Source organism: Coenobita brevimanus, chromosome 23 (assembly GCF_032717465.1).
Source record: "Coenobita brevimanus isolate Jiangsu-jjx chromosome 23, ASM3271746v2, whole genome shotgun sequence".
In the NCBI taxonomy this organism is placed as follows: domain Eukaryota; kingdom Metazoa; phylum Arthropoda; class Malacostraca; order Decapoda; family Coenobitidae; genus Coenobita; species Coenobita brevimanus.
Window position 1 is genome coordinate 3859312 of NC_136976.1, and position 26826 is coordinate 3886137.

Sequence of the window (26826 nt, forward strand, 5' to 3'; positions counted from 1 at the left end):
CTCGAACTTCCCGCCGATGAGACGCTTTCCCCTGATACCAGTATTATTTCGCCACAAAACACGAGGCGTCATGCGGTGCTGGCTCCAGTAGGATGCAAGAGTTTATTCATCAGCAGAGGAGTAATTGAGGTACGGTATGCTTACTTTGGAGTTTCTGGGATACTTAGGTTTGTTTAAACGAATGAAACATCATCAAGGTTATATCAGTGGGTTATCCTTGACCAGGGATGATGACAGTTACGCAAGATTCAAAACTCCATCCGCCAGGAGAAATTCAGACTAAGCTTATTTTTTGGAGTTTGTAGGATAAAATAAGGGTTAGCTGAGTAGTTTAAGATGCAAGAGCAGGCTGTTTGATGGATTTTTTTTTTTTTTTCATTTTTTAAGCCTTGTTGCCTATGGGGAATCTCGAATTTCTGTCGGGTTCTTGAAGTTTCGGGATGATTGATGGGTTATTCTTAAGTTGTGGGGATTGCCAGAGAGTTTTCTGGAGCAATTAAAGTTTTGGGATTGCATTTGACATTGGCACGAGATTATTTCGGCTCGTATTCTCGGCAGTTTATCGAACTGTTACTTTAGGGTGTGAGGGATTATTATTATTTATTTTTTTAGCTTAACGATAATCGGCAAGGTACAAGAAAGAACCTATTGATGCAGAAAAATATTATGTAATTTATGTGTTGAGATGGCAGTAACCTAATTAAAAAGACATCGTAGTTTAGCGGTTAATACAGTGAACAACAACAACAAAGGGAACACGAAATTAACTTTTTTTTTTTTTTTTATAACTTTTAGGAAAGGATATTATGTTTGGTGACAGGCAAGTTTAAATTATAGCGAACAAGCGTTCAATCTTCACCCCTTCAGTACCATGACGACTTTTCATTTTTCAGTTTTTATTTTATTACTGCCACTCGATTGTTTCACCTTTTCTGTTTTAATTAGCGAGAATCATGATGACAGTTGGACCAGTAACGGTTTTATTTATGTATGTATTTATGCTCATTTTTGTCACTTGACGGACTGAAGCTAACAAATTGACAAGAATATTTAAAAGTTTGGTAACGGTCAAGGTTAGGTTTACGTGAGAACTGAATCGGTTAGGTTACGTAAGGTTTGAGATGGTTCGGGTGATTTGGTTAGGTTTGAATGTTAGGTTGATTTTTGTAGTTAGGTGAAATTTGTATGCGCTACATTTGCGTTAGATTAGGTAAAGAAATAGGGTAACTGGCTGATATTTGTCACGAAGGAGAGAGCTGGAAGGAGTAAAGGGAGGCTTATTGCGAGTAGAGTGGGTAAGAGGAGTAGTAGACGAAACAGAGTATATATATACTGTATATATATGAGAGAGAGAGAGAGAGAGAGAGAGAGAGAGAGAGAGATTACTTACATTTTTCCTGACGACACACAACCACCTCTGATCTTCTCTGCGCGAATAAGTGACCAGATGGAGTAAACACCCTATCTCAATCTAATCAGTGTTTTGTAACGTGAAACTGGATAAAGGGTAGTGTATGTGAGGGAGGGGGGCTTGGATTGGGACGACCGGGTGGTGATAATGACAACCCCTTCACTGCGAGGATGCCCTGTTACTTTAGAAAGGGTTTTTGTCATTTTTGCAGCTTATTTTGTGATTTCGTGCAAAATAAGTGATACGGCCTTGCATCTCATAGCACTTCTTCGTGACTATTTTGCTGCCTCTTACAGCTCATGTTCTTTAACTAGGTAGAGGGTTTCGTCATTTTTGCAGCTTAAAATATGATCTCAAGTCGAATAATACTGCTACGCCTCTACACCCTTCTCAACATTAGTGACTAGTACCATATTCTAGTGTTTATATATCTTTTTAATGTAACTCAGGGTTAAGATGGAGGGATGACAGTTTTACGCCCGGTTAAAATGAAGTCTCTGTCTTGCCAGATGCCATAATCCCGTAAGGGGTGACCACAAACAAATCGCCTCCATGTCGCCCTGTCCCCCGCCATTTCATTGCCCTGCTCCCAGCTTACACCCCCCTCAATGACCGTCCTTTTCCCGTTTATTTCCCATGCGTTCAGTGCATCATTTCCTTAGCACTTCTTTGTGACTACCACCGTATTGTAGTGTTAATAGCGTTCAAAATGACGGATGGCAATTTTACGCCCGGTTAAGGTGAACAGAGTATAGGTAATCCATTCAGCTAGAGTGGCTTTGGGAAATGGAGGGGTTAGAAAAAAAAAAGGTTTTGTTTACGTACACATGCACATAGACACACGTACACTCTCGCAATAAAGTATGGGCACCGTTGGCTGCGATAGTTGTGAAAATGAGCAACGTCTGCAGACACACGAGTCAATAAATGTGGTGCCTCAAAACATGTACTACCCAGTAAGTGAATCATTGTGCAAGTTTGAGTTCTAATCATTACGAAATTTAATATGTGCACTAATAATTACAGGATGCCCCATATACCACAATGCTTCATCCATGTTTCAGAATGATACGTGTTGTAAGAGTGCCGAAACTTTTTTGAGCGTACATATATACATACACGCACACATACATACATACATACACGCACATACATACATAGGCTACACGTTTGCGGAGAGAGAGAGAGAGAGAGAGAGAGAGAGAGATACCATTAAGGATTTTTATAGCCCCTGAGTGTTTCGATAAGGCATTTGTTATCACACAGTTGAGATAGTGCAGTAGAACATCCGATTTCCACACGGGACCATCCCACCTACGCTGCTATGGAGGTAGTGTGGTGTTTTCTGATTGGACTGTACTTAATGTCTGATTGTTTTGTTAATGATGGTTCAGAGCGAGTGAAGGTATTTGACGAGGAGGGTGAATGTGGATGAGGTGGAAGGAGAGGAAGGCCGAGGATGAGGTGGAAAGATGGAATAGATAATGAGTGTTTAGGTACCGGAGTGGAGGGGTGGAAAGAGAAAGACCGAGGATGAGGTGGATAGAGAGTGGATAGGTACCGAAGTGGAGGGGTGGAAAGAGAAAGACCGAGGATGAGGTGGAAAGATGGAGTTGACAGGTACCGGAGTGGAGAGGTGAAAAGAGAGAGAAAGACCGAGGATGAGGTGGATAGAGAGTGGATAGGTACCGAAGTGGAGGGGTGGAAAGGGAGAGAAAGACCGAGGATGAGGTGGATAGAGAGTGGATAGGTACCGGAGTGGAGGGGTGGAAAGGGAGAGGAAGGCCGAGGATGAGGTGGACAGTGGAGAGGAAGACCGAGGATGAAGTGGATAGAGAGTGGATAGGTACTGGAATGGAGAGGTGATTGGTGAGGGATGGAGGGAGGGACGCCTGATGGTGGAGGCGATGTGTTCATAACCACCCCTTCTGGGATTAAGGATTCTGGCCACAGATAGATAGATTCCGTCAATAGATAGATTTACAGATTATCCTGAAAATCCATCGGACATCATTAATCTATTGAATTTTATATCCAGCCTCTTATATATGAAGGAAGAGACTGACTAGGAGAATGGTTGGGAGGAGGAGACTAAAAACGAGACGAAGGTAACAGGAAATGCAAGAGTATGTAAAGAAGGATGGTGTGTGTGTGATGAGAAGAGGGATCGTTACTGAGTAGGGACCAAAACATCCGTAGGTTCCTATTTTGTGACCGATCCTTCACGAAATGCGGCATCAGGCAAGGAGATTGATTTATTGTTTTTGATGTTTCTTTTTTTTCTTCTGGCAGTAAATATGTAGATTAAAAAATAAGAAACTGCAAAATTCACAAATAAAATAAAACAACGGGCACTTTTGATAGCGCACTCATCCAAGCGGTATTGTAAGGGGAAAGAATTATGAACAGGGGATGGGTGACTCCGCGGGGATTCACCCCTGGCTAAAATCCGGTCTGGGTGAAGGTCTGCCCCTGTTTAAAACGTGTTCCAAGGTTAAAAGAGAGAGAGAGAGAAAAAAAAAATGTCGCCTCCACCCTGTAGCTGCCTGAAGGTTGATGAGGTTTATCCCAGTAAGTATTTTTGCCCCACAGTATCGACGTAGGGAAGGTGTCCAGCTCCGTAAGTGATCTGGAAATAATAATTGTCTTAAATACCATTAGGGCTGATGACTTTACCAGTTTGTACAGTTGGCTACACATGAACCGGGGATGGTGTGTGTGTGTGTGTGTGTGTGTGTGTGTGAAGTGGAGGTCTAGCAACAGATTCTAACGTTCATGCATCACAGTTACTTCAGGTTACTTTACTATTTGACACCGTTTCTTCATGTCAGTGCCACCGACAAACATGTGATTATGTCAGGTTTGTCGAGTGTGCCAAAAGCTAGAGCTGTACAACACATTGATGCTGTCCTAGGTTCCTATGGTGCCAGCTGTGTGTGTGTGTGTGTGTGTGTGTGTGTGTGTGTGTTATAATACCACCAGGGCTAATGACTCAACCAGTATTTCTTCTTCCCACAAGGACTAATGACTCGCAGCCAGTATCAGTGACTCTCAACCAGTATCTCATCTTCCCACCAGGACTAATGACTCAACCAGTATCAATGACTCTCAACCATTATCAGTGACTCTCAACCAGTATCAGTCACTCAACCAGTATTTCATCTTCCCACAAGGACTAATGACTCAACCAGTATCAGTGACTCTTAACCAGTGACTCATCTGCCCACAAGGACTAATGACTCAACCAGTATCAGTGACTTAACCAGTGACTCATCTGCCCACAAGGACTAATGACAACCAGTATTAGTGACAACCAGTATCAGTGACTCAACCAGTGACTCATCTGCCCACAAGGACTAATGACTCTTAACCAGTATCAGTGACTCAACCAGCATCTCATCTTCCCACAAGGACTAATGACTCAACCAGTATCTCATCTTTCCACAAGGACTAATGACTCTTAACCAGTATCAATGACTCTCAACCAGTGTCTCATCTTCCCACAAGGACTAATGACTCAGCCAGTATCAGTGACTCTTAACCAGTATCAATGACTCAACCAGTATCAGTGACTCAACCAGTATCTCATCTCCCCACAAGGACTAGTGACTCTTAACCAGTATCAATGACTCTCAACCAGTATCTCATCTCCCCACAAGGACTAATGACTCAACCAGTATCAGTGACTCAACCAGTATCTCATCTTCCCACAAGGACTAGTGACTCAACCAGTATTAGTGACTCTTAACCAGTATCTCATCTTCCCACAAGGACTAATGACTCAGCCAGTATCAGTGACTCAACCAGTATCAATGACTCTCAACCAGTATCAGTGACTCTCAACCAGTAACTCATCTTCCCACAAGGACTAATGACTCAACCAGTATCAATGACTCAACCAGTATCGGTGACTCTCAACCAGTATCTCATCTTCCCACAAGGACTAATGACTTACCCAGTATCAGTGACTCAACCAGTATCAATGACTCAACCAGTATCTCATCTTCCCACAATGACTAGTGACTCAACCAGTATCAGTGACTCTTAACCAGTATCAATGACTCCCAACCAGTATCTCATCTTCCCACAAGGACTAATGACTCATAACCAGTATCAATGACTCAACCAGTATCAATGACTCTCAACCAGTATTAGTGACTCAACCAGTATCTCATCTTCCCACAAAGACTAGTGACTCAACCAGTAGTAGTGACTCTTAACCAGTATCTCATCTCCCCACAAGGACTAATGACTCTTAACCAGTATCAGTGACTCAACCAGTATCAATGACTCAACCAGTATCAGTGACTCAGCCAGTATCTCATCTTCCCACAAGGACTAATGACTCAACCAGTATCAATGACTCATAACCAGTATCATTGACTCAACCAGTATCAGTGACTCTTAACCAGTATCAGTGACTCAACCAGTATAAGTGACTCAACCAGTATCAATGACTCAACCAGAATAAGTGACTTAACCAGTATCAATGACTCAACCAGTATAAGTGACTCAACCAGTATCTCATCTTCCCACAAGGACTAGTGACTCTTAACCAGTATCAGTGACTCAACCAGTATCAGTGACTCTCAACCAGTCTCATCTTTCCACAAGGACTAATGACTCAACCAGTATCAGTGACTCTTAACCAGTATCAATGACTCAACCAGTATCAGTGACTCTCAACCAGTAACTCATCTTCCCACAAGGACTAGTGACTCTTAACCAGTATCAGTGACTCTTAACCAGTATCAGTGACTCAACCAGTATCAGTGACTCTTAACCAGTATCAGTGACTCAACCAGTATCAGTGACTCTCAACCAGTGTCTCATCTTTCCACAAGGACTAATGACTCAACCAATATCAGTGACTCTTAACCAGTATCAGTGACTCTCAACCAGTATCAGTGACCCTTAACCAATATCAGTGACTCAACCAGTGACTCATCTTCCCACAAGGACTAGTGACTCACCCAGTACCTCATCTTCCCCACAGGAGCCAGGCGGGGAACATGTCGAACCCCGTGAGTGATCTGGACCGCCCCGCCGCTCAGGCCTGGGGCGGCGGGGGCAGTACCGTGGGCGCCCCTGGCATGTCCGGGGTGAGGCCTCGAGGTGCGGACGGCCTCGACACCTACGAGGTCGACAACAGCGAGGCCATCAGGTCAGTGTGGTTCTCTCTGTCCCCTTGTTAAGCAGCACAGTTAGGGACCTTGGTGTAAACATGATGGTTGAGGGTCATTTTCTTGAAGATTGTGGCTCTAGGATAATGGATAACATGGAGAGGATGGGGAGCGAGAGATTGGCTAGGAGAGGGTACATGTGAGGTGGAGGAGGGGAGAGGGAGGGGGAGACCGAGGATGAGATGGAGGGATGGAGTGGAGAGGTATATGAGGGAGGGGGGTGTGAGCTGGGGGAAGGACACGGAAGTGGCAGGGGACAGGACGAAATGGAGACGTTAATATCGCCTCCATGTCGCCCTTTCTCCTGCTGTTTCGCTGCCCTCTCCCCAACTCACACACTTCTCTTTCATTCTTCACTCCAGACCTCCATCATCCTCTGTCCTCCCTTCCTCCCTCCACCTCACTCCTGGTTAGTCTCTCGCTCTCCATCCTTTCCACACGGCCAGACCACCTCAGTGTATTTCTCCTAACGCTTTCAGTCACATCCACTCCACAACGCTCCTTCACTTCCTCGTTAGTCAGTGTGTCTCTCCATTTAACTCCACATTCTCCTCTCAAGTAACTAAATTCCACTGCCTTATAGAGTTTCATGCAACAACTGGAGAGAAAACTAATCCATCTGCCTTTCCACAGGACCAAGGGATGCTGGTACAAGTTCACCACCTGTCTCTCACGTAAGTACACGATTTCGTCTAATTTGGCGAATGTAATGAATATAGGGTTGTCCATACATTACGCAGCCCAGGTCTCGTGTCTTGGGCTGTTACTACTGTCCACCTACACAATATTCTACTTCCCATAATCCTGTTCATGCCTCTCCCTGTCTGTCTGTCTGTCTGTCTCTCTCTCTCTCTCTCTCTCTCTCTCTCTCTCTCTCTCTCTCTCTCTCTCTCTCTCTCTCTCTCTCAGTTTTTCATAATATCCTTCACATATACTACCAAACCTACTCTCTCTCTCTCTCTCTCTCTCTCTCTCTCTCTCTCTCTCTCTCTCTCTCTCTCTCATAATATTCTTCACACACTACCATACCTCCTCTCTCTCTCTCTCTCTCTCTCTCTCTCTCTCTCTCATAATATTCTTCACATACACTACCATACCTCCTCTCTCTCTCTCTCTCTCTCTCATCCTTCACATACACTACCATGCCTCCTCTCTCTCTCTCTCTCTCTTTCTGTCTCTCTCTCTCTCTCTCTCTCTCTCTCTCTCTCTCTCTCTCTCTCTCTCTCTCTCTCTCTCTCTCTCTCTCTTAAATTTAAATACTTTGACTTTGGGAATGCTCCGAGTCTCCTTGGTTATGAGTAAATATTTGTAGATTTTGGATATGTCTCTATTATTGGATTTTCTTTAAAATTACTTTGGATTTGCTTTGGGTTTCTTTGGATATTCTTAGATTGTGTGTGTGTGTGTGTGTGTGTGTGTGTGTGTGTGTGTGTGTGTGTGTGTGTGTGTGTGTGTGTGTGTGTGTGTGTGTGTGTGTGTGTTTGAGTAGTTCTAAGCCCTAAGGATTTTCCATTTAAATTGGGTCTGGTTATATTTAGGTTTTAAGTTGGGGGAGAGAGAGAGAGAGAGAGTTTAGTAGGGATATATCTAACCCCTTCAGATCAATAGTCTCCCCCATGGTGAAGAAAATGTGTGTGTGTGTGTGTGTGTGTGTGTGTGTGTGTGTGTGTGTGTGTGTGTGTGTGAGAGAGAGGGAGAGAGAGAGAGAGAGAGAGAGAGAGAGAATGGTACGCTTTATATATATGTTTTTTTTTTATTTAGGTTCATACCGTGGATTAATTTGTAAGACCAATAAACTGTTATATATAAAACTAAAAAAATAAAAAAAAGTGAGGGTTTAAATCCGTTTTCTTTGGGCGTCATGTTTGTTGTGGTACTTGGGTATTCTGAACGTGAACCCAGTGCACTAGAGGCTGAGGTTGCCATTCTTCCACAGTTCACCATCCACCTTTCGGGGCATAGGGAGGGAACTGAGGGACGTTTGTATAATTGTATAAACGTAGTGTAATGTGTGATGTGGTGTGGTTTGGGAAAGAGAAGGGATGAGGATGTGTGTGGTGTGGTTTGGGGAGGGGAAGGGATGAGGGATGTTTGTGTGGTGTGGTGTGGTGTGGTATGATGTGTGGTTTGAGAAGGGGAAGGGATGAGGGATGTATGTGTGGTGTGGTGTGGTGTGGTATGATGTGTGGTTTGAGAAGGGGAAGGGATGAGGGATGTGTGTGTTTGGTGTGGTGTGGTGTGGTGTGTGGTATGGTGTGGTGTGTGGTATGGTATGATGTGTGGTTTGGGAAGGGGAAGGGATGGGGGATGTATGTGTGGTGTGGCGTGGTGTGTGGTGTGGTATGGTATGATGTGTGGTTTGAGACGGGGAAGAGATGAAGGATGTATGATGTGGTATGGTATGGGGAAGGGACGGGGAGACGGATATTTGCAATACATTGGTGGGGTATGGTATAGTGTGGTATGATGTGGTGTGGTGGTGTAGGAGGGGGAAAGTAGAAGAGAAATGTGTTGGTATGGGAAGAATGTGAAGAAGGATTTGGTGTGGTGGTGTTGTGTGGTGTGATGTGGTTAGTATGGTGGTGTGGTGGTCTAGGAGGGGGAAGACAGAGAGAGAGAGAGAGAATGTGGTCGTGTGGGAAGGATGTGAAGAAGGATTTGGTGTGGTGGTGTGTGGTGTGGTAAGATGTGGTTAGGCTGTATGGGAGTGTGGTGTGGTGGTGTATGAAGGGGAAGATGTGAGAGAAATAATGTGATGGTGTGGTGTGGGGAGAGGAGGGTGTGAAGTATGTGTCTGGTATATGGTGGTGTGGTATGATGTGGTGTGGGGATGGGAATGTGTGAGAGAAATGGTGTGATGTGGTGGTGTGGGGAGGATGTGACGAGTGTAATTGGTATGCTGGTGTGGTGTGGTGTGGTGTGTGGTGAGGTAGTAGGATTGTGTAGGTATGGTAGTGGTATGGTGTGGTGTGATAAGACAGTGCGGTGATAGGGGTAAGGGAAGGGGCGTAACCTGTGTGATATAGTGCAGTGGTGTGGTATAGTGTGGTACGGTGTGGTATGGTATGGTGTGGTGTTATGGTGTGAACTGGTGTGGGTAGGGAATATTCTGGAATAGGGATAAGGAACGAGGGCTGTACAATATGGCTGGTATGAGAAGGCAAGAATTATAATTATCTGGTGTGATGGTGTGGTATGACAGTAGGCCTAAGGAGGGGGGCCTGGTGTGGCGTGTGGAGGGAAAGAGGGCAGGCTGTGGATCTATTCTGCCTTTAATATTTCGTGACAACTCCTCTTTAGTGATTTATCCCCCATATTCTATCTATCTATCTATTGCCAGACGCCATAATCCCATAAGGGGTGGCCATTTGACATTGAGTTATTTGTTTTACGGGGAGGGGCACTAACCCTCCACCAACCCATTTATTGACACGTAGGGAGCACGTATGGTTTGGTTATATGGTTACCACCCAGCGTTGTAAATAGTTTCTTGGCTTACACGAAACCATTTGGCTTGTCACTCAATGTAAAGCCACCTGTAAAGGAAAGAAAAGCAATAAAAGGTGACAGGAAAGATGGGAGAAATAGGAAGAGAGGAGGGCAGGCACAGAAAAAGAATGATAAAGACTAAGGAAGAAGTAGGCAGCACTACATCAAGTGAGTGGATGATGATTCCCCATATTACGTCTCTATATCCACTTATATTTTACGTGCAAACTGTGTTGATATTAAAACTAGATAAATAAAAGGCAGGACTAAATAATTCGCCAACATAAGGTGTTAAGAAGCTCCCGTGTCATTTAGAAACCCGTATGTGATTTGGCAGGGAGGAAATGGAGAGAGAGAGAGAGGAATGTGTAGTAATCTGGTGTGGTGTGGTGTAGAATAGGTGCTGTGTGGTGATCGTGTAAGTGTGGTGTGTTGTGTGGTAGTGTGGCGTTGTATGTAGGCCTAGGAGTGTTGTGGAAGGCGGTATAGTGTGTAAGTGTGATGGTGTGTAGTGTGTAAGTGTGATGGTGTGATGTGTGTAGACCTGAGTGTCTAGAGCAGTATGTAAGTGTGATGTTAAGTGTTGTGGTGTGAATGAGAGGAGTAGTGTAATGTATGGTATGTTGGTCTGGAGTGGTATATAAGTGTGGTATGTCTAGTATGAGTATAGTATAGCGTAGTATGTAAGTATAGGATGTGTTGGTATATAAGTGTGGTTATTAGTGTGACGTATGTAGGCTCAGATGTGATGTAGTAGTGATAATATGATGTAGTGTGGTAGTGTGACGTGTAGGCCTAAGTGTGGTGGTGTGGTGTGGTAATGTGACGTGTGTAGGCCTTAGAGTGGTGTAGAATGTAAGTGTGGTGGTGTGGTGTGGTAGTGTGGCACGTAGTGGTTGTTAGGTTACAGTTTGCTTGTGTTAGTATTGTTAGGGGCAACACACCTAGCCAGTCTCTCTCTCTCTCTCTCTCTCTCTCTCTCTCTCTCTCTCTCTCTCTCTCTCTCTCTCTCTCTCTCTCTCTCTCACACACACACACACACACACACACACACACACACACACACACACAATTAATTTAGTATATAAGTTTTCATTTGTTAATTGAATATGTTTTATAATTTTTATCAGTTTAGCCTATCGTAGCTCTCTCTCTCTCTCTCTCTCTCTCTCCTCCATTTTTATTAAGTTCAGGGGTGATGTGTCGAGCTGAGGTAGTTAGATATAGCCTTAACAAACCAGATTGACACGGGAGAGCTTTTTTTTAAGCAGAATTTAAAAAAAGAAGAAAATATGGAAGATAGAGAAGTAGCTTGCCTAAATAAAAATCCGGGTATATATTATCCATCTGTCTATCTATCTATCTGTCTATTGCCAGACGCCATAATCCCGTAAAGGGTGGCCATTTGACACTGAGTTAGTTGTTTTACGGGGAGGGGCACCAACCCTCCACCAACCCACTTGTTGACACGTAGGGAGCACGTATGGTTTGGTTATATGGTTACCACCCAGCGTTGTAAATGGTTTCTTGGCTTACAGGAAACCATTTGGCTTGTCACTCAATGTAAAGCCACCTGTAAAGGAAAGAAGAGCAATAAGAAATGACAGGAAAGATGGGAGAAATAGGAAGAGACGAGGGCAGGCACAGAAAAAGAATGATAGAGGCTAAGCAAGAAGTAGGCAGCACTACATCAAGTGAGTGGATGATGGTCGCCACCACCTACCACTATGTTCACTTTAACTTGGCCCAAAATTTCGTCTTTGTGGCTCAGTGGTAGAAAAAGACAGTGCTGTGGCCTTCATCCTTTTTATATCACTTCTTCGTGACTAGCATCGCATTCTGGTGTTAATGTGTTGTTACAACTCAGCATTGAAGAAGGGACGATAATATTAGGCTAAAGTAACAGTATTTTGCCCGAGGGTGGGAAAGGAGGTCCGGATGATAATGAATGATGAATTTAATACAAGTGAATATTAACGTTCTGTAAATAATCATATGCATAAATGAATTGACAAAAATTGGATGTCAGGGAGGAATGATATAGGCCAGTAGTGCAATTATGACAACAGAGGCGATGATTGGTGTAGAAATTAAAGAAAATGCAAGAAAATAATATAATAGCAATAGTGAATACAAGGTGAATATTAAAGTACTATAGATATCCGTAAATAAGTCGGCAAAAATAGGGTGTTAGGGAGAAAGAGAATAGGCCAGTAGTTCAAGGATGTCAACAAAGGCCGTGATTGGTGGAGCGGGGTTTGTTGTGGGCCAGTCACCAGGTAGCATCACCGTGACGTCACTGGAGTGGTTGGATACGGTTGGGATGGAGGAGGGAGGGAATGAGGCGGAGAAAGGGGTTGGAGGAGAAAGGAAGAGAAAAAGGGTTGGGTGGAGAAAAAAGGGGTTGAGAGGAAGAGAAAAAGGGAGGGTGGGGGAGAGGACGAGAGAGAAAGAGAGTTGAAAGGATGGAAGAGGAAAAAGTGGATTGAGAGGAAGAGGGAGGAGGAGAGAAAGTGGAGGGGAAGAGGATGGAAGGAGGGAAGGTTGAGAGATGGAGAGGGGGGTTTGTGTGGGGAGAGAGAGGTAGAGAAGAGGAGAGGTTGAGGAAAGAGGTGGAGAGAAGGGAGGTTTAAGGAAAGGGGATGAGAGGGGAGAATTTGAGGGGTAGGGGAAAGGGGGTTTACAGGGGGTGGAGACTGTCGGAGGAAAGGGAGGGAGGGATGAAGGAAAAGTTGAAGGGGAAGGGGGTTGAGGAAGGGGAGGTTGAAGTGTGTGTGTGTGTGTGTGTGTGTGTGTGTGTGTGTGTGTGTGTGTGTGTGTGTGTGTGAGCAAAAATCCAACCTGATACCATGAACTACTTTTTTCTATAGGTGGTTGTGGTGGTGATGATAATAATGATGATATGATGATGATGGTGGTGGTGGTGATGATATTGGTGATAATTTTGATGATCTAAAAGAAAGTGTATTTACAGATATAGATTTTAGTTCTACCTTTAACTACGGTATTGGTACAGAAATGCCAATGGGCTAACAATGGTATTATTTGCTTTTCCTATGAACCTCAAGATCCACTTATTTTATTTATTTATTTATATACTGCAGTGCTGTTTAGTAGGGCTACGAAATTTTGGTGTGCTCGCCTCCGATTCTTTACCATTTTCACTTTAACTTGGCCCAGATTTTCGCTCTTTTACCGCTTATTTCACATAGCTTAGTGAAAAATACATGACACTACAGCTCCTCATCCTTTCCACAGCACTTCTTCCTGACTAGCGTAATATTCTAATCTATTACAACTCAGCATTCAAGGTGGAGAGACGGCAATTTGACGCCAAGAGAGTAAAAAGGATATTGTCTGTTTTATTTAAGTTATAGATGGAAATAGTTCTTGGTATTTCCAGTGGATGAGAAATTTGAGATAATTAAAGTCGCTTCAAGGTGGGTAGAATTAATGACGTCACGATACTGAAAAGGGTATTATTATTATTATTATTATTATTATTTTACCTCTCCACGTCTCTCTTTTCTCTCTCTCTCTCTCTCTCTCTCTCTCTCTCTCTCTCTTGACATTACGATACTGAAAAGGGTATTGTTTTTTTCTTTTTTTTTAACGCTCCAAATCTCTCTCTCTCTCTCTCTCTCTCTCTCTCTCTCTCTCTCTCTCTCTCTCTCTCTCTCTCTCTCTCTCTCTCGTGACGCAATAGTGGTATAATAGCGAAGGTCAGTAAGATAAGGAAGGAGCGAGAGAGAGGGGGGGTGAGAGAAAGTGGAGAGGGGGGAGGAGGAGGGAAAAAGTGGGGAGGGGGAGGGGAAGGAAGAGTAACTGATTTATTAATAACTTCGTGACGGTCCCTTCTTTATTAGCCTTCTATCATTACTGGTTTATTATTATTATTATTATTATTATGACCACTGTATTTAACTACACTGCTACAACTACTACTGCTACTACTACTACTACTATAACTATTACTACTACTACTGTTACTGCTACTACTACTACTGCTACTACATTATTCCATATCACTGCTTTGTATGTAGCACCATATTCTAGAGGTAATTTCCTTTTATAACTCAGTATTTTGGATGGTGAGAGGGTAGTTTTTCGCCTAGTTATGGAGAGAGCAAGCGGAGAATTTTATTGTGATAGTGATGCTTGAGAGTGATACAGAATGGTGACGGAGAGCCAGAAGAGTCTATGAGAGAAGAGTAGAGGTGAAGCTTTAACCCAGCGTTTAAGAAAGTTGCATGATGTGACCCCTATCTCTCTCTCTCTCTCTCTCTCTCTCAAGCAGTAATGGAACTTTATAAGACAAGGAAAGTTAATATCTACCTTTTAGTATTTTTGGCGGGAAATTCTGACAAGGCGTTGCCCCTTTTTACTTTCCAGTAGTAGCAGTAGTAGTAATTTAAAATATAAAAAGACGCAATGTATCATCATGGCTCGCAGTGTAAGATCTTGGCGGGAATTTCAAATATTACCGCTGCGCTGTATTTTATTCCAATTCCCCTGCTTGCTATTGTGGGAGTAATAGTAATAAATGGCAGTAGTAGGAATTTATAACAGAAAACAGTTTAGTAGTAGTAATAGTGGTAGTAGGAGGAGGAGGGGGGAATGGTAATTTTCGGCGGGAAGTTCAAATATTAGCGCAATCCGATTTCCCTTTCGCTTTCTTCACCTCCGTACTATGTTTTTTGCCCCTCCTCTCTTATCTGCCAGCCACACCACCACACACGCACGCAATGGCGGTCAGGCACGAACAGATTAACCCTTGCCCGTTATTCTTGTCCTTAATTCCCCTCCTACGCACACGGAATTAGCCAGTCTTTTGTTAATCCGCCATGTTCTTCCTTGTACTGTTTTTCCAGAACTCGTAATCTGCTACCCACTTTATATAAAACAAGGATCGATATTCTCGTCGGATATTGAAGCTCCCTAACGCCTTTTCGTATGCAGTTTACTTTGTTTATTAATAAACCTTCTTACCTTCATCGATGTTCTAAATCCTTCCAGTATCGCCATACCCCATAAGTTACGTACAAAAGTATATTAACCAGCCAAATCCGAAAATAAATCGTTAAGGAAGAGGTGTTAGGGAGCTTCCTTAACCGGCAGGAATACAGGTTAAGATATTCAATTCATAATCGATGTAGTGCTTCCTTCAGGTGACTCTACACTGAATGTCAAGCGTTTAAATTCGAGAGGCTGTTGGGTTGTACTGCTCACGTAATGTCGATCAGGGGCGAGGGACCGCTCACTCAAACCTTCAACTTCTGTACTGATTAGCCTAGCCCTGGACCCCTACGCCCCTGATCAAGCAATAAAGGAGTAGGTGATGTACACATGAAAATTATGAAAAGCTTTATTCACTTTCGTAATGAATAAACTAAAGATTGATAAGTAGTAGTATTTTAGTGTCCTCATCTGATAGCGTATTTTAAAATTTTGTCGGCTACGTAACGCCTTCTTCTTAGTGACTTTTTCTGGACATTTCACTTCAGTATCCTCTTTTATTGATGCAAACTTTGTCAGTACTGAAAATAGTTTGATAAAATGCAGTGGCAGAGTGTATGATAAATCGCTGAGATGTATGTGTTAGGAACCTACAGTGACACTCGAATAGTTCTTGAATTTGGCTCTCGTATCTTTTTTTTCTTCTTGGAAACAATTTACAGGCTCCTGGCCTTTGGTTCCTTGCATTAAAAAAAGAACACAGGCTTTAGCGTTAAAAATGGTCCTAGGAGTGAGAGAGAGAGAGAGAGAGAGAGAGAGAGAGAGAGAGAGAGAGAGAGAGAAATAGTTTTATGTAAAATATATATACTTGTGTGTTTTGTACGTGTTTGATAAATATATTGAGAGAGAGAGAGAGAGAGAGAGAGAGTCACTTCCAGGATTGTCATCTAATATTGCAACCCATGAGAGAGACAGAGACAGACAGACAGACAGAGAATATTGCAACTCATGAGAGAGAGAGAGAGAGAGAGAGAGAGAGAGAGAGAGAGAGAGAGACAGACAGACAGACAGACAGACAGAGAATATTGCAACTCATGAGAGAGAGAGAGAGACAGACAGACAGACAGAATATTGCAACTCATGAGAGAGAGAGAGAGAGAGAGACAGACAGACAGAGAATATTGCAACTCATGAAAGAGAGTGTGTGTCCAGGATTTTCACCTAGTATTCCAAACCGTAAAAACCAACTAAATTATTCAAAAACTGGCTGATGGTTGGTGGGTAGAAGTATTATGTGGTTTTTCTTTTCTTTCCCCCTTTTTTTTCCATTTTTTTTTTTTTTCACAGCAGGAGAAAATGTGATTGTTGTTGACCTTCCAAAATGTGTGTGTGTGTGTGATTGTATTTTTGTGTGTATTTGTGTACGGTTTGTGTGTGTGTGTGTGTGTGTTTAATGTGTGTGTGTGTGTGTGTTTAATGTGTGTGTACTGTATATTTGTGTAGTGCATGTGTGTATTTGCTGTATTTGTATGTATATTGTGTGTGTGTGTGTGTGTGTGTGTGTGTGTGTGTGTGTGTGTGTGTGTTTACTGTGTATGTGTTTATGTATTTGTGTAGTGCATGTCTGTATTTATGTGTTTGTATATGTATTGTGTGTGTGTGTGCCGTATATGTGTGTGTGTGTGTCTGTATTTATGTACGGTAGTGTTTGTATGTGTACCGTGTGTGTGTGTATGTATGTGTGTTTGCTCAGCACGGGGGTGGGAACGGACACTCAGCAATTTACGTGCCGAAGTTACACGTGTTATGCATTCACCCGCTTCCACGTAAATGCCACACCACCGACTCTACTGATCACCGCTTTATTACGTATCTTATTACTTTTATTACCTTCCTTTATTATTCTTTATTTTCGCTGCCTCTGGACGACTTTACTCAGCTTTAATATGGATTTTTGTTGTTGTTGTAGAGGCCACTGAAGGCTTTATTAACCCCCCCCTATTTCGAAACTTTCCTCCCCCTATTTCGAAACTTTCTTACTCCCATTTCGAAACTCCTCCCACCCCATTTCCAACCTCCTCCCACCCCATTTCCAACCTCCTCCCACCCCATTTCGAAACTCCTCCCACCCCATTTCGAAACTCCTCCCACCCCATTTCCAAACTCCTCCCACCCCATTTCGAAACTCCTCCCACCCCATTTCGAAACTCCTCCCATCCCATTTTGGAACTCCTCCCATCCCATTTTGAAACTCCTCCCCCGCAATTTGACATAAATCGTCTGGATATGGCAATAGACGGGTTTTTGTGGGATTTTTTTTATTTTTTATGAGCGTTCGGCGTGCTTAGTTTGCATTCCACGGTACGTCCAGGGAGGGAGGAATGGAGTGTTTTGCCCCCGTGTGTGTGTGTGTGTGTGTGTGTGTGTGTTTGTTTGTGGGTGTGTTTGTGTGTGTGCGTACGTGTGTGTGTGTGTGTGTTTCTACGTTTGAGTTTGTGTGAATGTGTAGGTTTGTGTGTGTGTGTGTGTTCAGGCATGGATTTGAAGGGGGGGGGCTTTGCAGGGCGTACACCCCCCTATGTCCGGCAAAATAATGATAATAACAACTTGCAACAAAAGCATTATTATTTAACCAAGATACATACAATAAATATCGCACCTGCATTTACCTTAATTATTTTATTACTGTGATTATAACAGGTAAAAATAAAAGTGATATTTGATGTTTGGTTAAATGGATTGAGTAGTAAGGTAATTATACTGTTAATCACGCCCCCCCCTGTTTTTTTTTTGTGCTGGATCCGCCCCTGATGTTTGTGTTTGTGTGCTTTATGTGTGTGTGTGTGTATGTATGTATGTATGTATTTGTTCATTGTGTGTATGTATGTATGTATGTATTTGTTCATTGTGTGTATGTATGTATGTATGTATTTGTTCATTGTGTGTATGTATGTATTCTTTTTGTGCTTGCTTTTCTGTGTATATGTGTATGTATCTATTTATATGTGTTTGTGTGTATGTATGTATGTATGTATTTGGGCTTGTGTGTATGTATGTATTCATTTATTTGTGCATGCTTTTTATGTGTATGTGTATGTATGTATTTGCTTGTGTGTATGTATGTATTCATTTATTTGTGCTTGCTTGTATGTGTATGTATTTTTATGTATGTATGTGTTTCCATGTATGTATGTATTCATTTATTTGTGCATGCTTGTATGTGTATATGTGTATGTATGTATGTATGTATTTGTGCTTGTATGTATGTATGTATGTATTTGTGCTTGTATGTATGTATGTATTCATTTATTTGTGCTTGCTTGTATGTGTATGTATGTATGTATTTGTGCTTGTGTATGTATGTATGTATGTATTCATTTATTTGTGCTTGCTTGTATATGTACGTATGTGTATGTATTTATGTATTTGCTTATGTGTATGTATGTATTCATTTATTTGTGCTTGCTTGTATGTGTATGTGTTTGTGTGTATGTATGTATGTATTCATTTATTTGTGCTTGCTTGTATGTGTGTATGTATGTATTTGTGCGTGTGTATGTATGTATTCATTTATTTGTGCAATCTTGTATGTATATGTATGTGTGTATGTATGTGCGTGTGGGTGCGTATGTGCGACCTTGAACAGACAACAGGTGCCGTGACTTTCCATAGCAATGGTGGTAGTTGTGGTAGTTAGGGATTGTGGTAGTTGTGGTTGTTAGGGATGATTGTGGTTGTTAGGGATGGTGGTAGTTGTGGTTGTTAGGGATGGTGGTAGTTGTGGTTGTTAGGGATGGTGGTAGTTGTGGTTGTTAGGGATGGTGGTAGTTGTGGTTGTTAGGGATGGTGGTAGTTGTGGTTGTTAGGGATGATTGTGGTTGTTAGGGATGGTGGTAGTTGTGGTTGTTAGGGATGGTGGTAGTTGTGGTTGTTAGGAATGGTGGTAGTCGTGGTTGTTAGGGATGGTGGTAGTCGTGGTTGTTAGGGATGGTGGTAGTCGTGGTTGTTAGGGATGGTGGTAGTATTGGTTGTTAGGAATGGTGGTAGTTGTGGTTGTTAGGGATTATGGTAGTTGTGGTTGTTAGGGATGGTGGTAGTTGTGGTTGTTAGGGATGGTGGTAGTTGTGGTTGTTAGGGATGGTGGTAGTTGTGGTTGTTAGGAATGGTGGTAGTTGTGGTTGTTAGGAATGGTGGTAGTTGTGGTTAGGAATGGTGGTAGTTGTGGTTGTTAGGGATGGTGGTAGTTGTGGTTGTTAGGAATGGTGGTAGTTGTGGTTGTTAGGGATGGTGGTAGTTGTGGTTGTTAGGGATGGTGGTAGTTGTGGTTGTTAGGGATGGTGGTAGTTGTGGTTGTTAGGGATGGTGGTAGTTGTGGTTGTTAGGGATGATTGTGGTTGTTAGGGATGGTGGTAGTTGTTTTTCGGGATGGTGGTAGTTGTGGTTGTTAGGGATGATGGTAGTTGTGGTTGTTAGGGATGGTGGTAGTTGTGGTTGTTAGGGATGGTGGTAGTTGTGGTTGTTAGGGATGGTGGTAGTTGTGGTTGTTAGGGATGGTGGTAGTTGTGGTTGTTAGGGATGGTGGTAGTTGTGGTTGTTAGGGATGGTGGTAGTTGTGGTTGTTAGGGATGGTGGTAGTTGTGGTTATTAGGGATGGTGGTAGTTGTGGTTGTTAGGGATGGTGGTAGTTGTGGTTGTTAGGGATGGTGGTAGTTGTGGTTGTTAGGGATGGTGGTAGTTGTGATCAGGGATGGTGGTAGTTGTGGTTGTTAGGAATGGTGGTAGTTGTGGTTGTTAGAGATGATGGTAGTTGTGGTTATGGTATTAGTGGTTGTTAGGGACGATTGTAGTAGTTGCGGTTGTGAGGGACCATTGTAGTAGTTGCGGTTGTTAGGGACCATTGTGGTAGTTGTGGGTGTTAGGGACGATTGTAGTAGTTGTGGTTGTGAGGGACGATTGTGGTAGTTGTGGTTGTGAGGGACAATTGTGGTTAGGGATGATGGTAGTTGTGGTTGTTAGAAATGGTAGTACTGTAATTGTGGTTGTGTGTTAGTTGTGGTTCTTAAAAATGGTAGTAGTTGTGGTTGAAAATGGTAATAGTTGTGGTTGTGTGGTAGATGTTATTAGAAATAGTGGTAGTTGTGGTTGTATGTTTGCGGTTAGGGATTGTGGTGGTTGTGGTTGCTCTTCCATCCTTTTATTTCAATTTCCCTTCCATTCTCCTTCCCTTGTCCTGTGTTCTCTTCATTTCCCTTCCCTTCCCTTCCCTTCCTATCCCTTCCCTTCCCTTCCCTTCCCTTCTCCTTCCTTCCTTTCCTCTCCTACCCTCCCCTTCCCTTCCCTTCCCTTCCCTTTTTCTTCATTTCCCTTCTTTCCATCCTCGTATCTTCTTTCTCTTCCCTTCCTTCTTTCCCTTCCCTGCCTGTCTCTTCTCTTTCTTCCCCTCTGCCTCCCTTGTCTCCTTTCCCTTCCCCTTCCCTTCCCTTCCCTTCTCTTCTCTTCCCCTCCCTTCCCTTCCCTTCCCTTCCCTTCCCTTCCCTTCCCTTCCCTTCTCTTCCCCTCCCTTCCCTTCCCTTCCCATCCTGTCCCTTCCCTTCCCATTCCATCCCATCCCATCCCTTCCCATCCTGTCCCTTCCCTTCCCATCCTGTCCCTTCTCTTCCCTTCCCATCCTGTCCCTTCCCTTCCCTTCCCATCCTGTCCCTTCCCTTCCCTTCCCATCCTGTCCCTTCCCTTCCCTTCCCATCCTGTCCCTTCCCTTCCCTTCCCATCCTGTCCCTTCCCATCCTGTCCCTTCCCTTCCCTTCCCATCCTGTCCCTTCCCTTCCCTTCCCATCCTGTCCCTTCCCTTCCCTTCCCTTCCCATCCTGTCCCTTCCCTTCCCATCCTGTCCCTTCCCTTCCCTTCCCATCCTGTCCCTTCCCTTCCCTTCCCTTCCTGTCCCTTCCCTTCCCTTCCTGTCCCTTCCCTTCCCTTCCCTCCCTTCCCTTCCCTTCCCTTCCCTTCCTGTCCCTTCCCTTCCCTTCCCTTCCCATCCTGTCCCTTCCCTTCCCTTCCCTTCCCTTCCCTTCCCATCCTGTCCCTTCCCTTCCCATCCTGTCCCTTCCCTTCCCTTCCCATCCTGTCCCTTCCCTTCCCTTCCCTTCCCTTCCCATCCCATCCTGTCCCTTCCCTTCCCTTCCCTTCCCATCCCATCCTTTCCCTTCCCTTCCCTTCCCTTTCCTTCCCATCCCATCCTGTCCCTTCCCTTCCCTTTCCTTCCCATCCCATCCTGTCCCTTCCCTTCCCTTCCCTTCCCTTCCCATCCTGTCCCTTCCCTTCCCTTCCCCTCCATAACACCTTTAGTACACAAGCATGCACGTACTGTAGACCCTTCCCTCCCTCCCACTATCTCCCCTCCTCCCCTCCTTTCCCTCTCTCTTCTCTCCTCTCCTTCCCTCCCTCCCTCTTGTCTCCAATGCAACCACATAAACATTTCATACTCCCCCCTTCTCTCTCTCTCTCTCTAATCCTGAATCACTACCACCATCACTACCACAGTTATCACGAGTCATGCAACCACCACCATCATTACCACAATCAACCATAACTACCAGTCAACCACAACTACCACAATTGTTACTACCAGTCAGCCAGACTACCACCTTCATAACTATCACAATCAACCATAGCTACCACCTTAACTACCAGTCAACCATAACTACCAGTCAGCCATAACTACCACAATTGGCCATAACTACCACAATTGGCCATAACTACCAGTCAGCCATAACTACCACAATCAACGATAACTACTTCATAACTGCCTCAGTCAGCCATAACTCCAACAACCATAACTACCACAATCAGTCATAACTACCACCTTCATAACTACCAGTCAGTCGTAACTACCACCTTTATATCTACCACAATCAGCCATAACTACCACAATCAGCCATAACTTCCACCTTCATTACCAGTCAACCATAACTACCACAATCTAGCAGCATAACTACCACCTATCACCACCAGCCGTAACTACCACAATTTACCACAGCAACCTCCTCCATAACTATTTTTTTTTTATACCACAGTCACACCATTAACATCAACCATACGCTCAGTCATCATACCACCTTCTACGTAATATTTGCTACAAGACGATTTAATTGAAAGTAGGCAAATCCCCCCAACAGAGAGAGGGATTAATGAACGCAGTATCTAAACCCTTCCAGTTCAAAGAAGTCTCCCCAAATTTGAAAAAAAAGAAAAAAGAAGAAAAATATTGGAGCTTTCAAAATACCGTTAAATATGACATGCGTGCGCGAATTGAGTTGACGGGCATTAATTTTAGCGTACGCCACAGTAATGTAAGTTTAATAGGTGTTATTTTCACGTTCACTGGATTATTTTATAAAGTTAAATTCTCAGGTTAATATGGTTGATTTTGAAGGTCTGGATTATCAATGTGGAATTAGCCTCAACCAGTCTAATGTTTGTTTGGATATTGCATAGTGAAATCAGATTATTATTATTATTATTATTATTATTATTATTGTTATTATTATTATTATTATTATTATTATTATTATTGTTGTTGTTGATATTACTGTTATTATTATTATTATTATTAGTTGTAGTCGTAGTAGTAGTATTGTGCTGCTACTGCTCTTACTATTTATGATTCTGGTACTACTGTTGTTATTGCTGTTATTGAACCCTAGATAAACATTAATTCTTTCAGATTTAGGACGTCTTGCATACTTTTCCTTACTACTAACAACTTTATTAAGCTTAGGAAGGACTGCTATTGGTGTGAAGATTAGTGAAAGGTATACAGGTAGTATTCAATATGGACGGTGGGAGTTAGCGCCGAAGTGGTGACATGTAGAGAGGTGTATGGTATGTAGGAGGACTACTGGGCCTTGAGAGCAGGCTGTGAAGCCTATGCCCAGAGTCGGACACATTAAAAAAAAAAAAAAAAAAAAAAAAAAAAGTTATGGAAGAACAATTGGTGTGAAGGTTAGTGAAAGCTGTATTTAACCCCAATCAGTCGCCGAAAGTCTCTCAGGCTGAATAAAATCGTGTGGTAATATGAATAAAGCATAATAGAAGTAATCGGATGGAAGGGGTAGATTCATCCTCCTCTTTAACCCTCCTTAGGCACACGTGGGTCTGACAGACCCGGGCAATTGTTTCGATGGTGTAGTTCAGTAACTTATAGATGCCTGGGATCCCTGTCCTTCTCAATAGCTTCTTAACTTTTCGTGCCCATGCAGGGTGTAGGGGGGTTACTTTCGTCTCTATGTTTTTGCAAATATATCACTCAGAATTGCATGTCTGGTCTGTGAGACCCAGATGTATCTGAGGAGGGGGGATAGTTTTTCACTATGATTTTGCAAGTTGATTTTATGTCGTGTGGGAACCACAACGCCCATAATGAAGGTCTTCCATCCCTCAAGTTGTGACACAAGTGCTAGGCTCATTGAGTTCTTTGTTTTTCGTGTATGGTGACTAAAAAAAATAGTTTGGCATTTTTTCATAATTAAAAAATATATATATGTAGAAATCAATGAATTAAAACTTATTCACATAGTTTTGTAACTGACAAGACATAATACATTATAGGATATTCAGGAATTCATTATATAAAACATGTGTGACATTAAACATTACTTTAAAGTTGGGTCTGGCAGACCCAGGTGTACCGAAGTTGTAAGCGAAATTAGGTCTACCTGAGGAGCGTTACGGTGGCGTCTTTTTGTTCTTACTGACTCTAGTCGATTTTATTTAACTTCCTTAAAAGATCTCATACCGAATAGGTTAGTGAAGCTGCGTGTAACCCCTCCAGCTGGAAAAGTCTCTCCCAGGCTGAAGAAAATCGTTGAGGTGTTGGGAGTTAACTGCTATAAATGTCATTGGAATCGTTGGATGTTATTGTTGCCGGTACTGCTGTTGTTGCTGCTGCTTAATCCTGGTCTGTGTGCCACCACTTCCCGGCTTCGTCAGCGCCACGTCACGGGAGTACAGTAGTTACAAAAATAGATCACCGTACCCTTACCTGGATATCACGTGAACATATCACCATTATTTATACTGTTTTCACGTAGATTCGAAGCCTCATCATCCACGTGAGAGATGCCTTTTTGTTTGTAGTACCATTCAGCCACAAAGAAACGTGATCTACCGTTTGCAGGGTGTACTCCCCCCGTGTTTTAGCGCCTTGCCCCCTGACCATTGTGTTGTATTAGCACAGTATCACAGGCGGTGTTAGGGAGCGTGAGTACAACTATTATATTTATTGTTGTGTAACGTATCATTATGGAGGGGAGGGGAGAGGAAAGAAGGGGAGGGGAATGAAGAGGAAGGAAGGGAAGAAGAGGAGGATGGGAGAGAAGAGGAAAGGAGGGGAGGGGAATGAAGAGGAAGGGAGGGAAGAAGAGGAGGACGGGAGAGAAGAGGTAGAGGAAGGGAGGAGGAAAGAAAGGGAGAGGAATGAAGAGGAAGGGAGGGAAGAAGAGGAGGATGGGAGAGAAGAGGTAGAGGAAGGGAGGAGGAAAGAAGGAGAGAGGAATAAAGAGGAAGGGAGGGGAGAAGAGGAGGATGGGAGAGAAGAGGTAGAGAAAGGGAGGGAAGAGGAGGAGATATGAAAAGAAGGAAGGAGGGAAATGAAGTGGAGAAAAGTGGAAGGGAAAAAGGAAGATGAAGGAAAGGGAAATGGAGGAGGGGAGAGAAGGGAGGGAAAATACATGGAAGGGAAAAGGAAAGGTATATATGACTATGGAAGGGGAAGAAGTGTGTGTGTGTGTGTGTGTGTGTGTGTGTGTGAGAGAGAGAGAGAGAGATTTAACCGAGTGGAATCAAAATTTTCGTATCATCATCCATCCTGTCACTCTGTTCCTTCACTCTAAAAGCCCCCCTCCCCTCTTAATGGCAGGCATGCAACACCCGTCTATTCACACAGCCTAATCCCTTTCCTCTATACCTCTAATGCAGAAATTAATTGCGAGTCACCTGTGGATTGTGTGTGTGTGTGTGTCGTGACTTGCACACCCCAATTACCATGCGATCATGCAAAGCCAACTGGTCATGCGATGGTCATGTAAGTACTGTAGGTATGTCTGTAGGTAGGTATGTAAGTATGATGGTATGCAGGTATTAGCTCTTTTGGATGAATGGTTGATGGATAAGTTTGTGGGTAGTGTGTGTGTGTGTGTGTGATTGGTATGTAAGGAGGTAGGTCGGTAGTATATGTAGGTAGCAAGGTGGATTGGTTGGTAAGTATGTTAGTAGGAAGGTAGAGAAGTGTGTTCCTTGTTGGGTATGCTGGTAGGTAGGTAGGTAAGTATATTGGTAGGAAGGTGAGTTAATTGGTAAGTAGGTATATGTTGGAAATTTGATAGGAAAGTGTGTGTAATTCACCGGGTCGGTCAGGATTACTTGATGGTCGTGATCGTCAGCTTTTACCCTCCCGGAAGGGAGCTGAGAGCTCATATAGTCCGATCTAAGGGCAAGGCTGTAACCTTCACACACGCACACACCCTTCACCTTGCTCAAGGGGGACAGTAACCACACACTTCGTCAGTGAAACTTTTCGCAACCTGAGCGAGGCGCGAACTCCCGTCCACCAGTTGGCAAGCGAGAACGTTACCACTGCACCAACGAGCGGTGTGTGTGTGTGTGTGTGTGTGTTAGTATAAAAAGCGCACACATTATATAACTAATAAGCGACAAGGATAACAGGGATAGATAACAGCGATACAGGAATTATACAGGATTATGTCGTGTCCTTGGAGGCATTTGCAGAGCTCTGGCGGGCTGCTACGACCCTTCTTCGTAGTTAATCTCTCTCTCTCTCTCTCTCTCTCTCTCTCTCTCTCTCTCTCTCAAGGAATAAATGGATTAGCTTACCTTTGTTTAATCTTTGGCGGGTACAATTTTCGCGAACTTTCTTTTTGTTGCTTTGGAGCGAGAGAGAGAGAGAGAGAGAGAGATAGAATGGGTGTAGGTAAATAAAACCGTCTTCCCAAGTTAACCCACTAGCGCCCAGTGTCTTCAGTATAGGACGGAACTGGGCATTTTCAAAACCGAATAAAGAAGGGAACCCCGGGGAAGGGACCTATGAGCTTCGCGACTATGAGCCGACAGGCGGAGGGCGGTACGGCCAGCACCCTTCCAGCAAAAGCCCTCACACAGGCACTCTGGGAGCCAGTGGGTTAAATAAAATCGTCTTCCTACTTTAAATACAATCGTCTTCCTAAATTAAAATCGTCTTCCTAAAGTGAATAAAATCGTCTTCCTACGTTAAATAAAATCGTCTTCCTAAATTAAATAAAATCGTCTTCCTAAATTACATATATTTGTCTTCTTAAACAATATCGTCTTCCTAAGGTCAGTAAATCGTCCTCCTAAGGTCAGTAAATCGTCCTCCTAAACAATATAAAATCGTCTTCCTGAGTTAAAATCGTCTTCCAGAGTTATATAAAATCGTCTTCCCAATTTAAATAAAATCGTCTTCCTAAAATAAGTAAAATCGTCTTCCTGAGTTATATAAAATCGTCTTCCTAAAATAAGTAAAATCGTCTTCCTAAAATAAGTAAAATCGTCTTCCTAAAATAAGTAAAATCGTCTTCCTAAAATAAGAAAAATCGTCTTCTTAAAATAAATAAAATCGTCTTCCTAAATGAAATAAAATCGTCTTCCTAAAATAAGTAAAATCGTATGGAGCTGACAAGAACAGACTAGACTCCCTTTTTTTCATCTAACGGAACTGGACAACTCTCACAACTTTAGGACTATGTCGTGGGTACG

At 43.1% G+C, this 26826-nt stretch overlaps 1 protein-coding gene across 1 annotated transcript in view; it reads left to right on the forward strand.

Moving 5' to 3' along the window:
* The first annotated feature begins 2274 nt into the window (after positions 1-2274).
* LOC145392636 (polycystin-2-like protein 1) overlaps positions 2275-26826 on the forward strand; it is a 59319-nt gene continuing 34767 nt past the window's right edge. Inside the window, exons 1-6 of the mRNA XM_080266961.1 lie at positions 2275-2367; positions 4243-4271; positions 4490-4621; positions 5183-5257; positions 6408-6575; positions 7228-7268. Of these exons, the coding sequence (XP_080123087.1) occupies positions 2275-2367; positions 4243-4271; positions 4490-4621; positions 5183-5257; positions 6408-6575; positions 7228-7268 (538 nt within the window). The remainder of the gene's footprint in view (positions 2368-4242; positions 4272-4489; positions 4622-5182; positions 5258-6407; positions 6576-7227; positions 7269-26826) is intronic.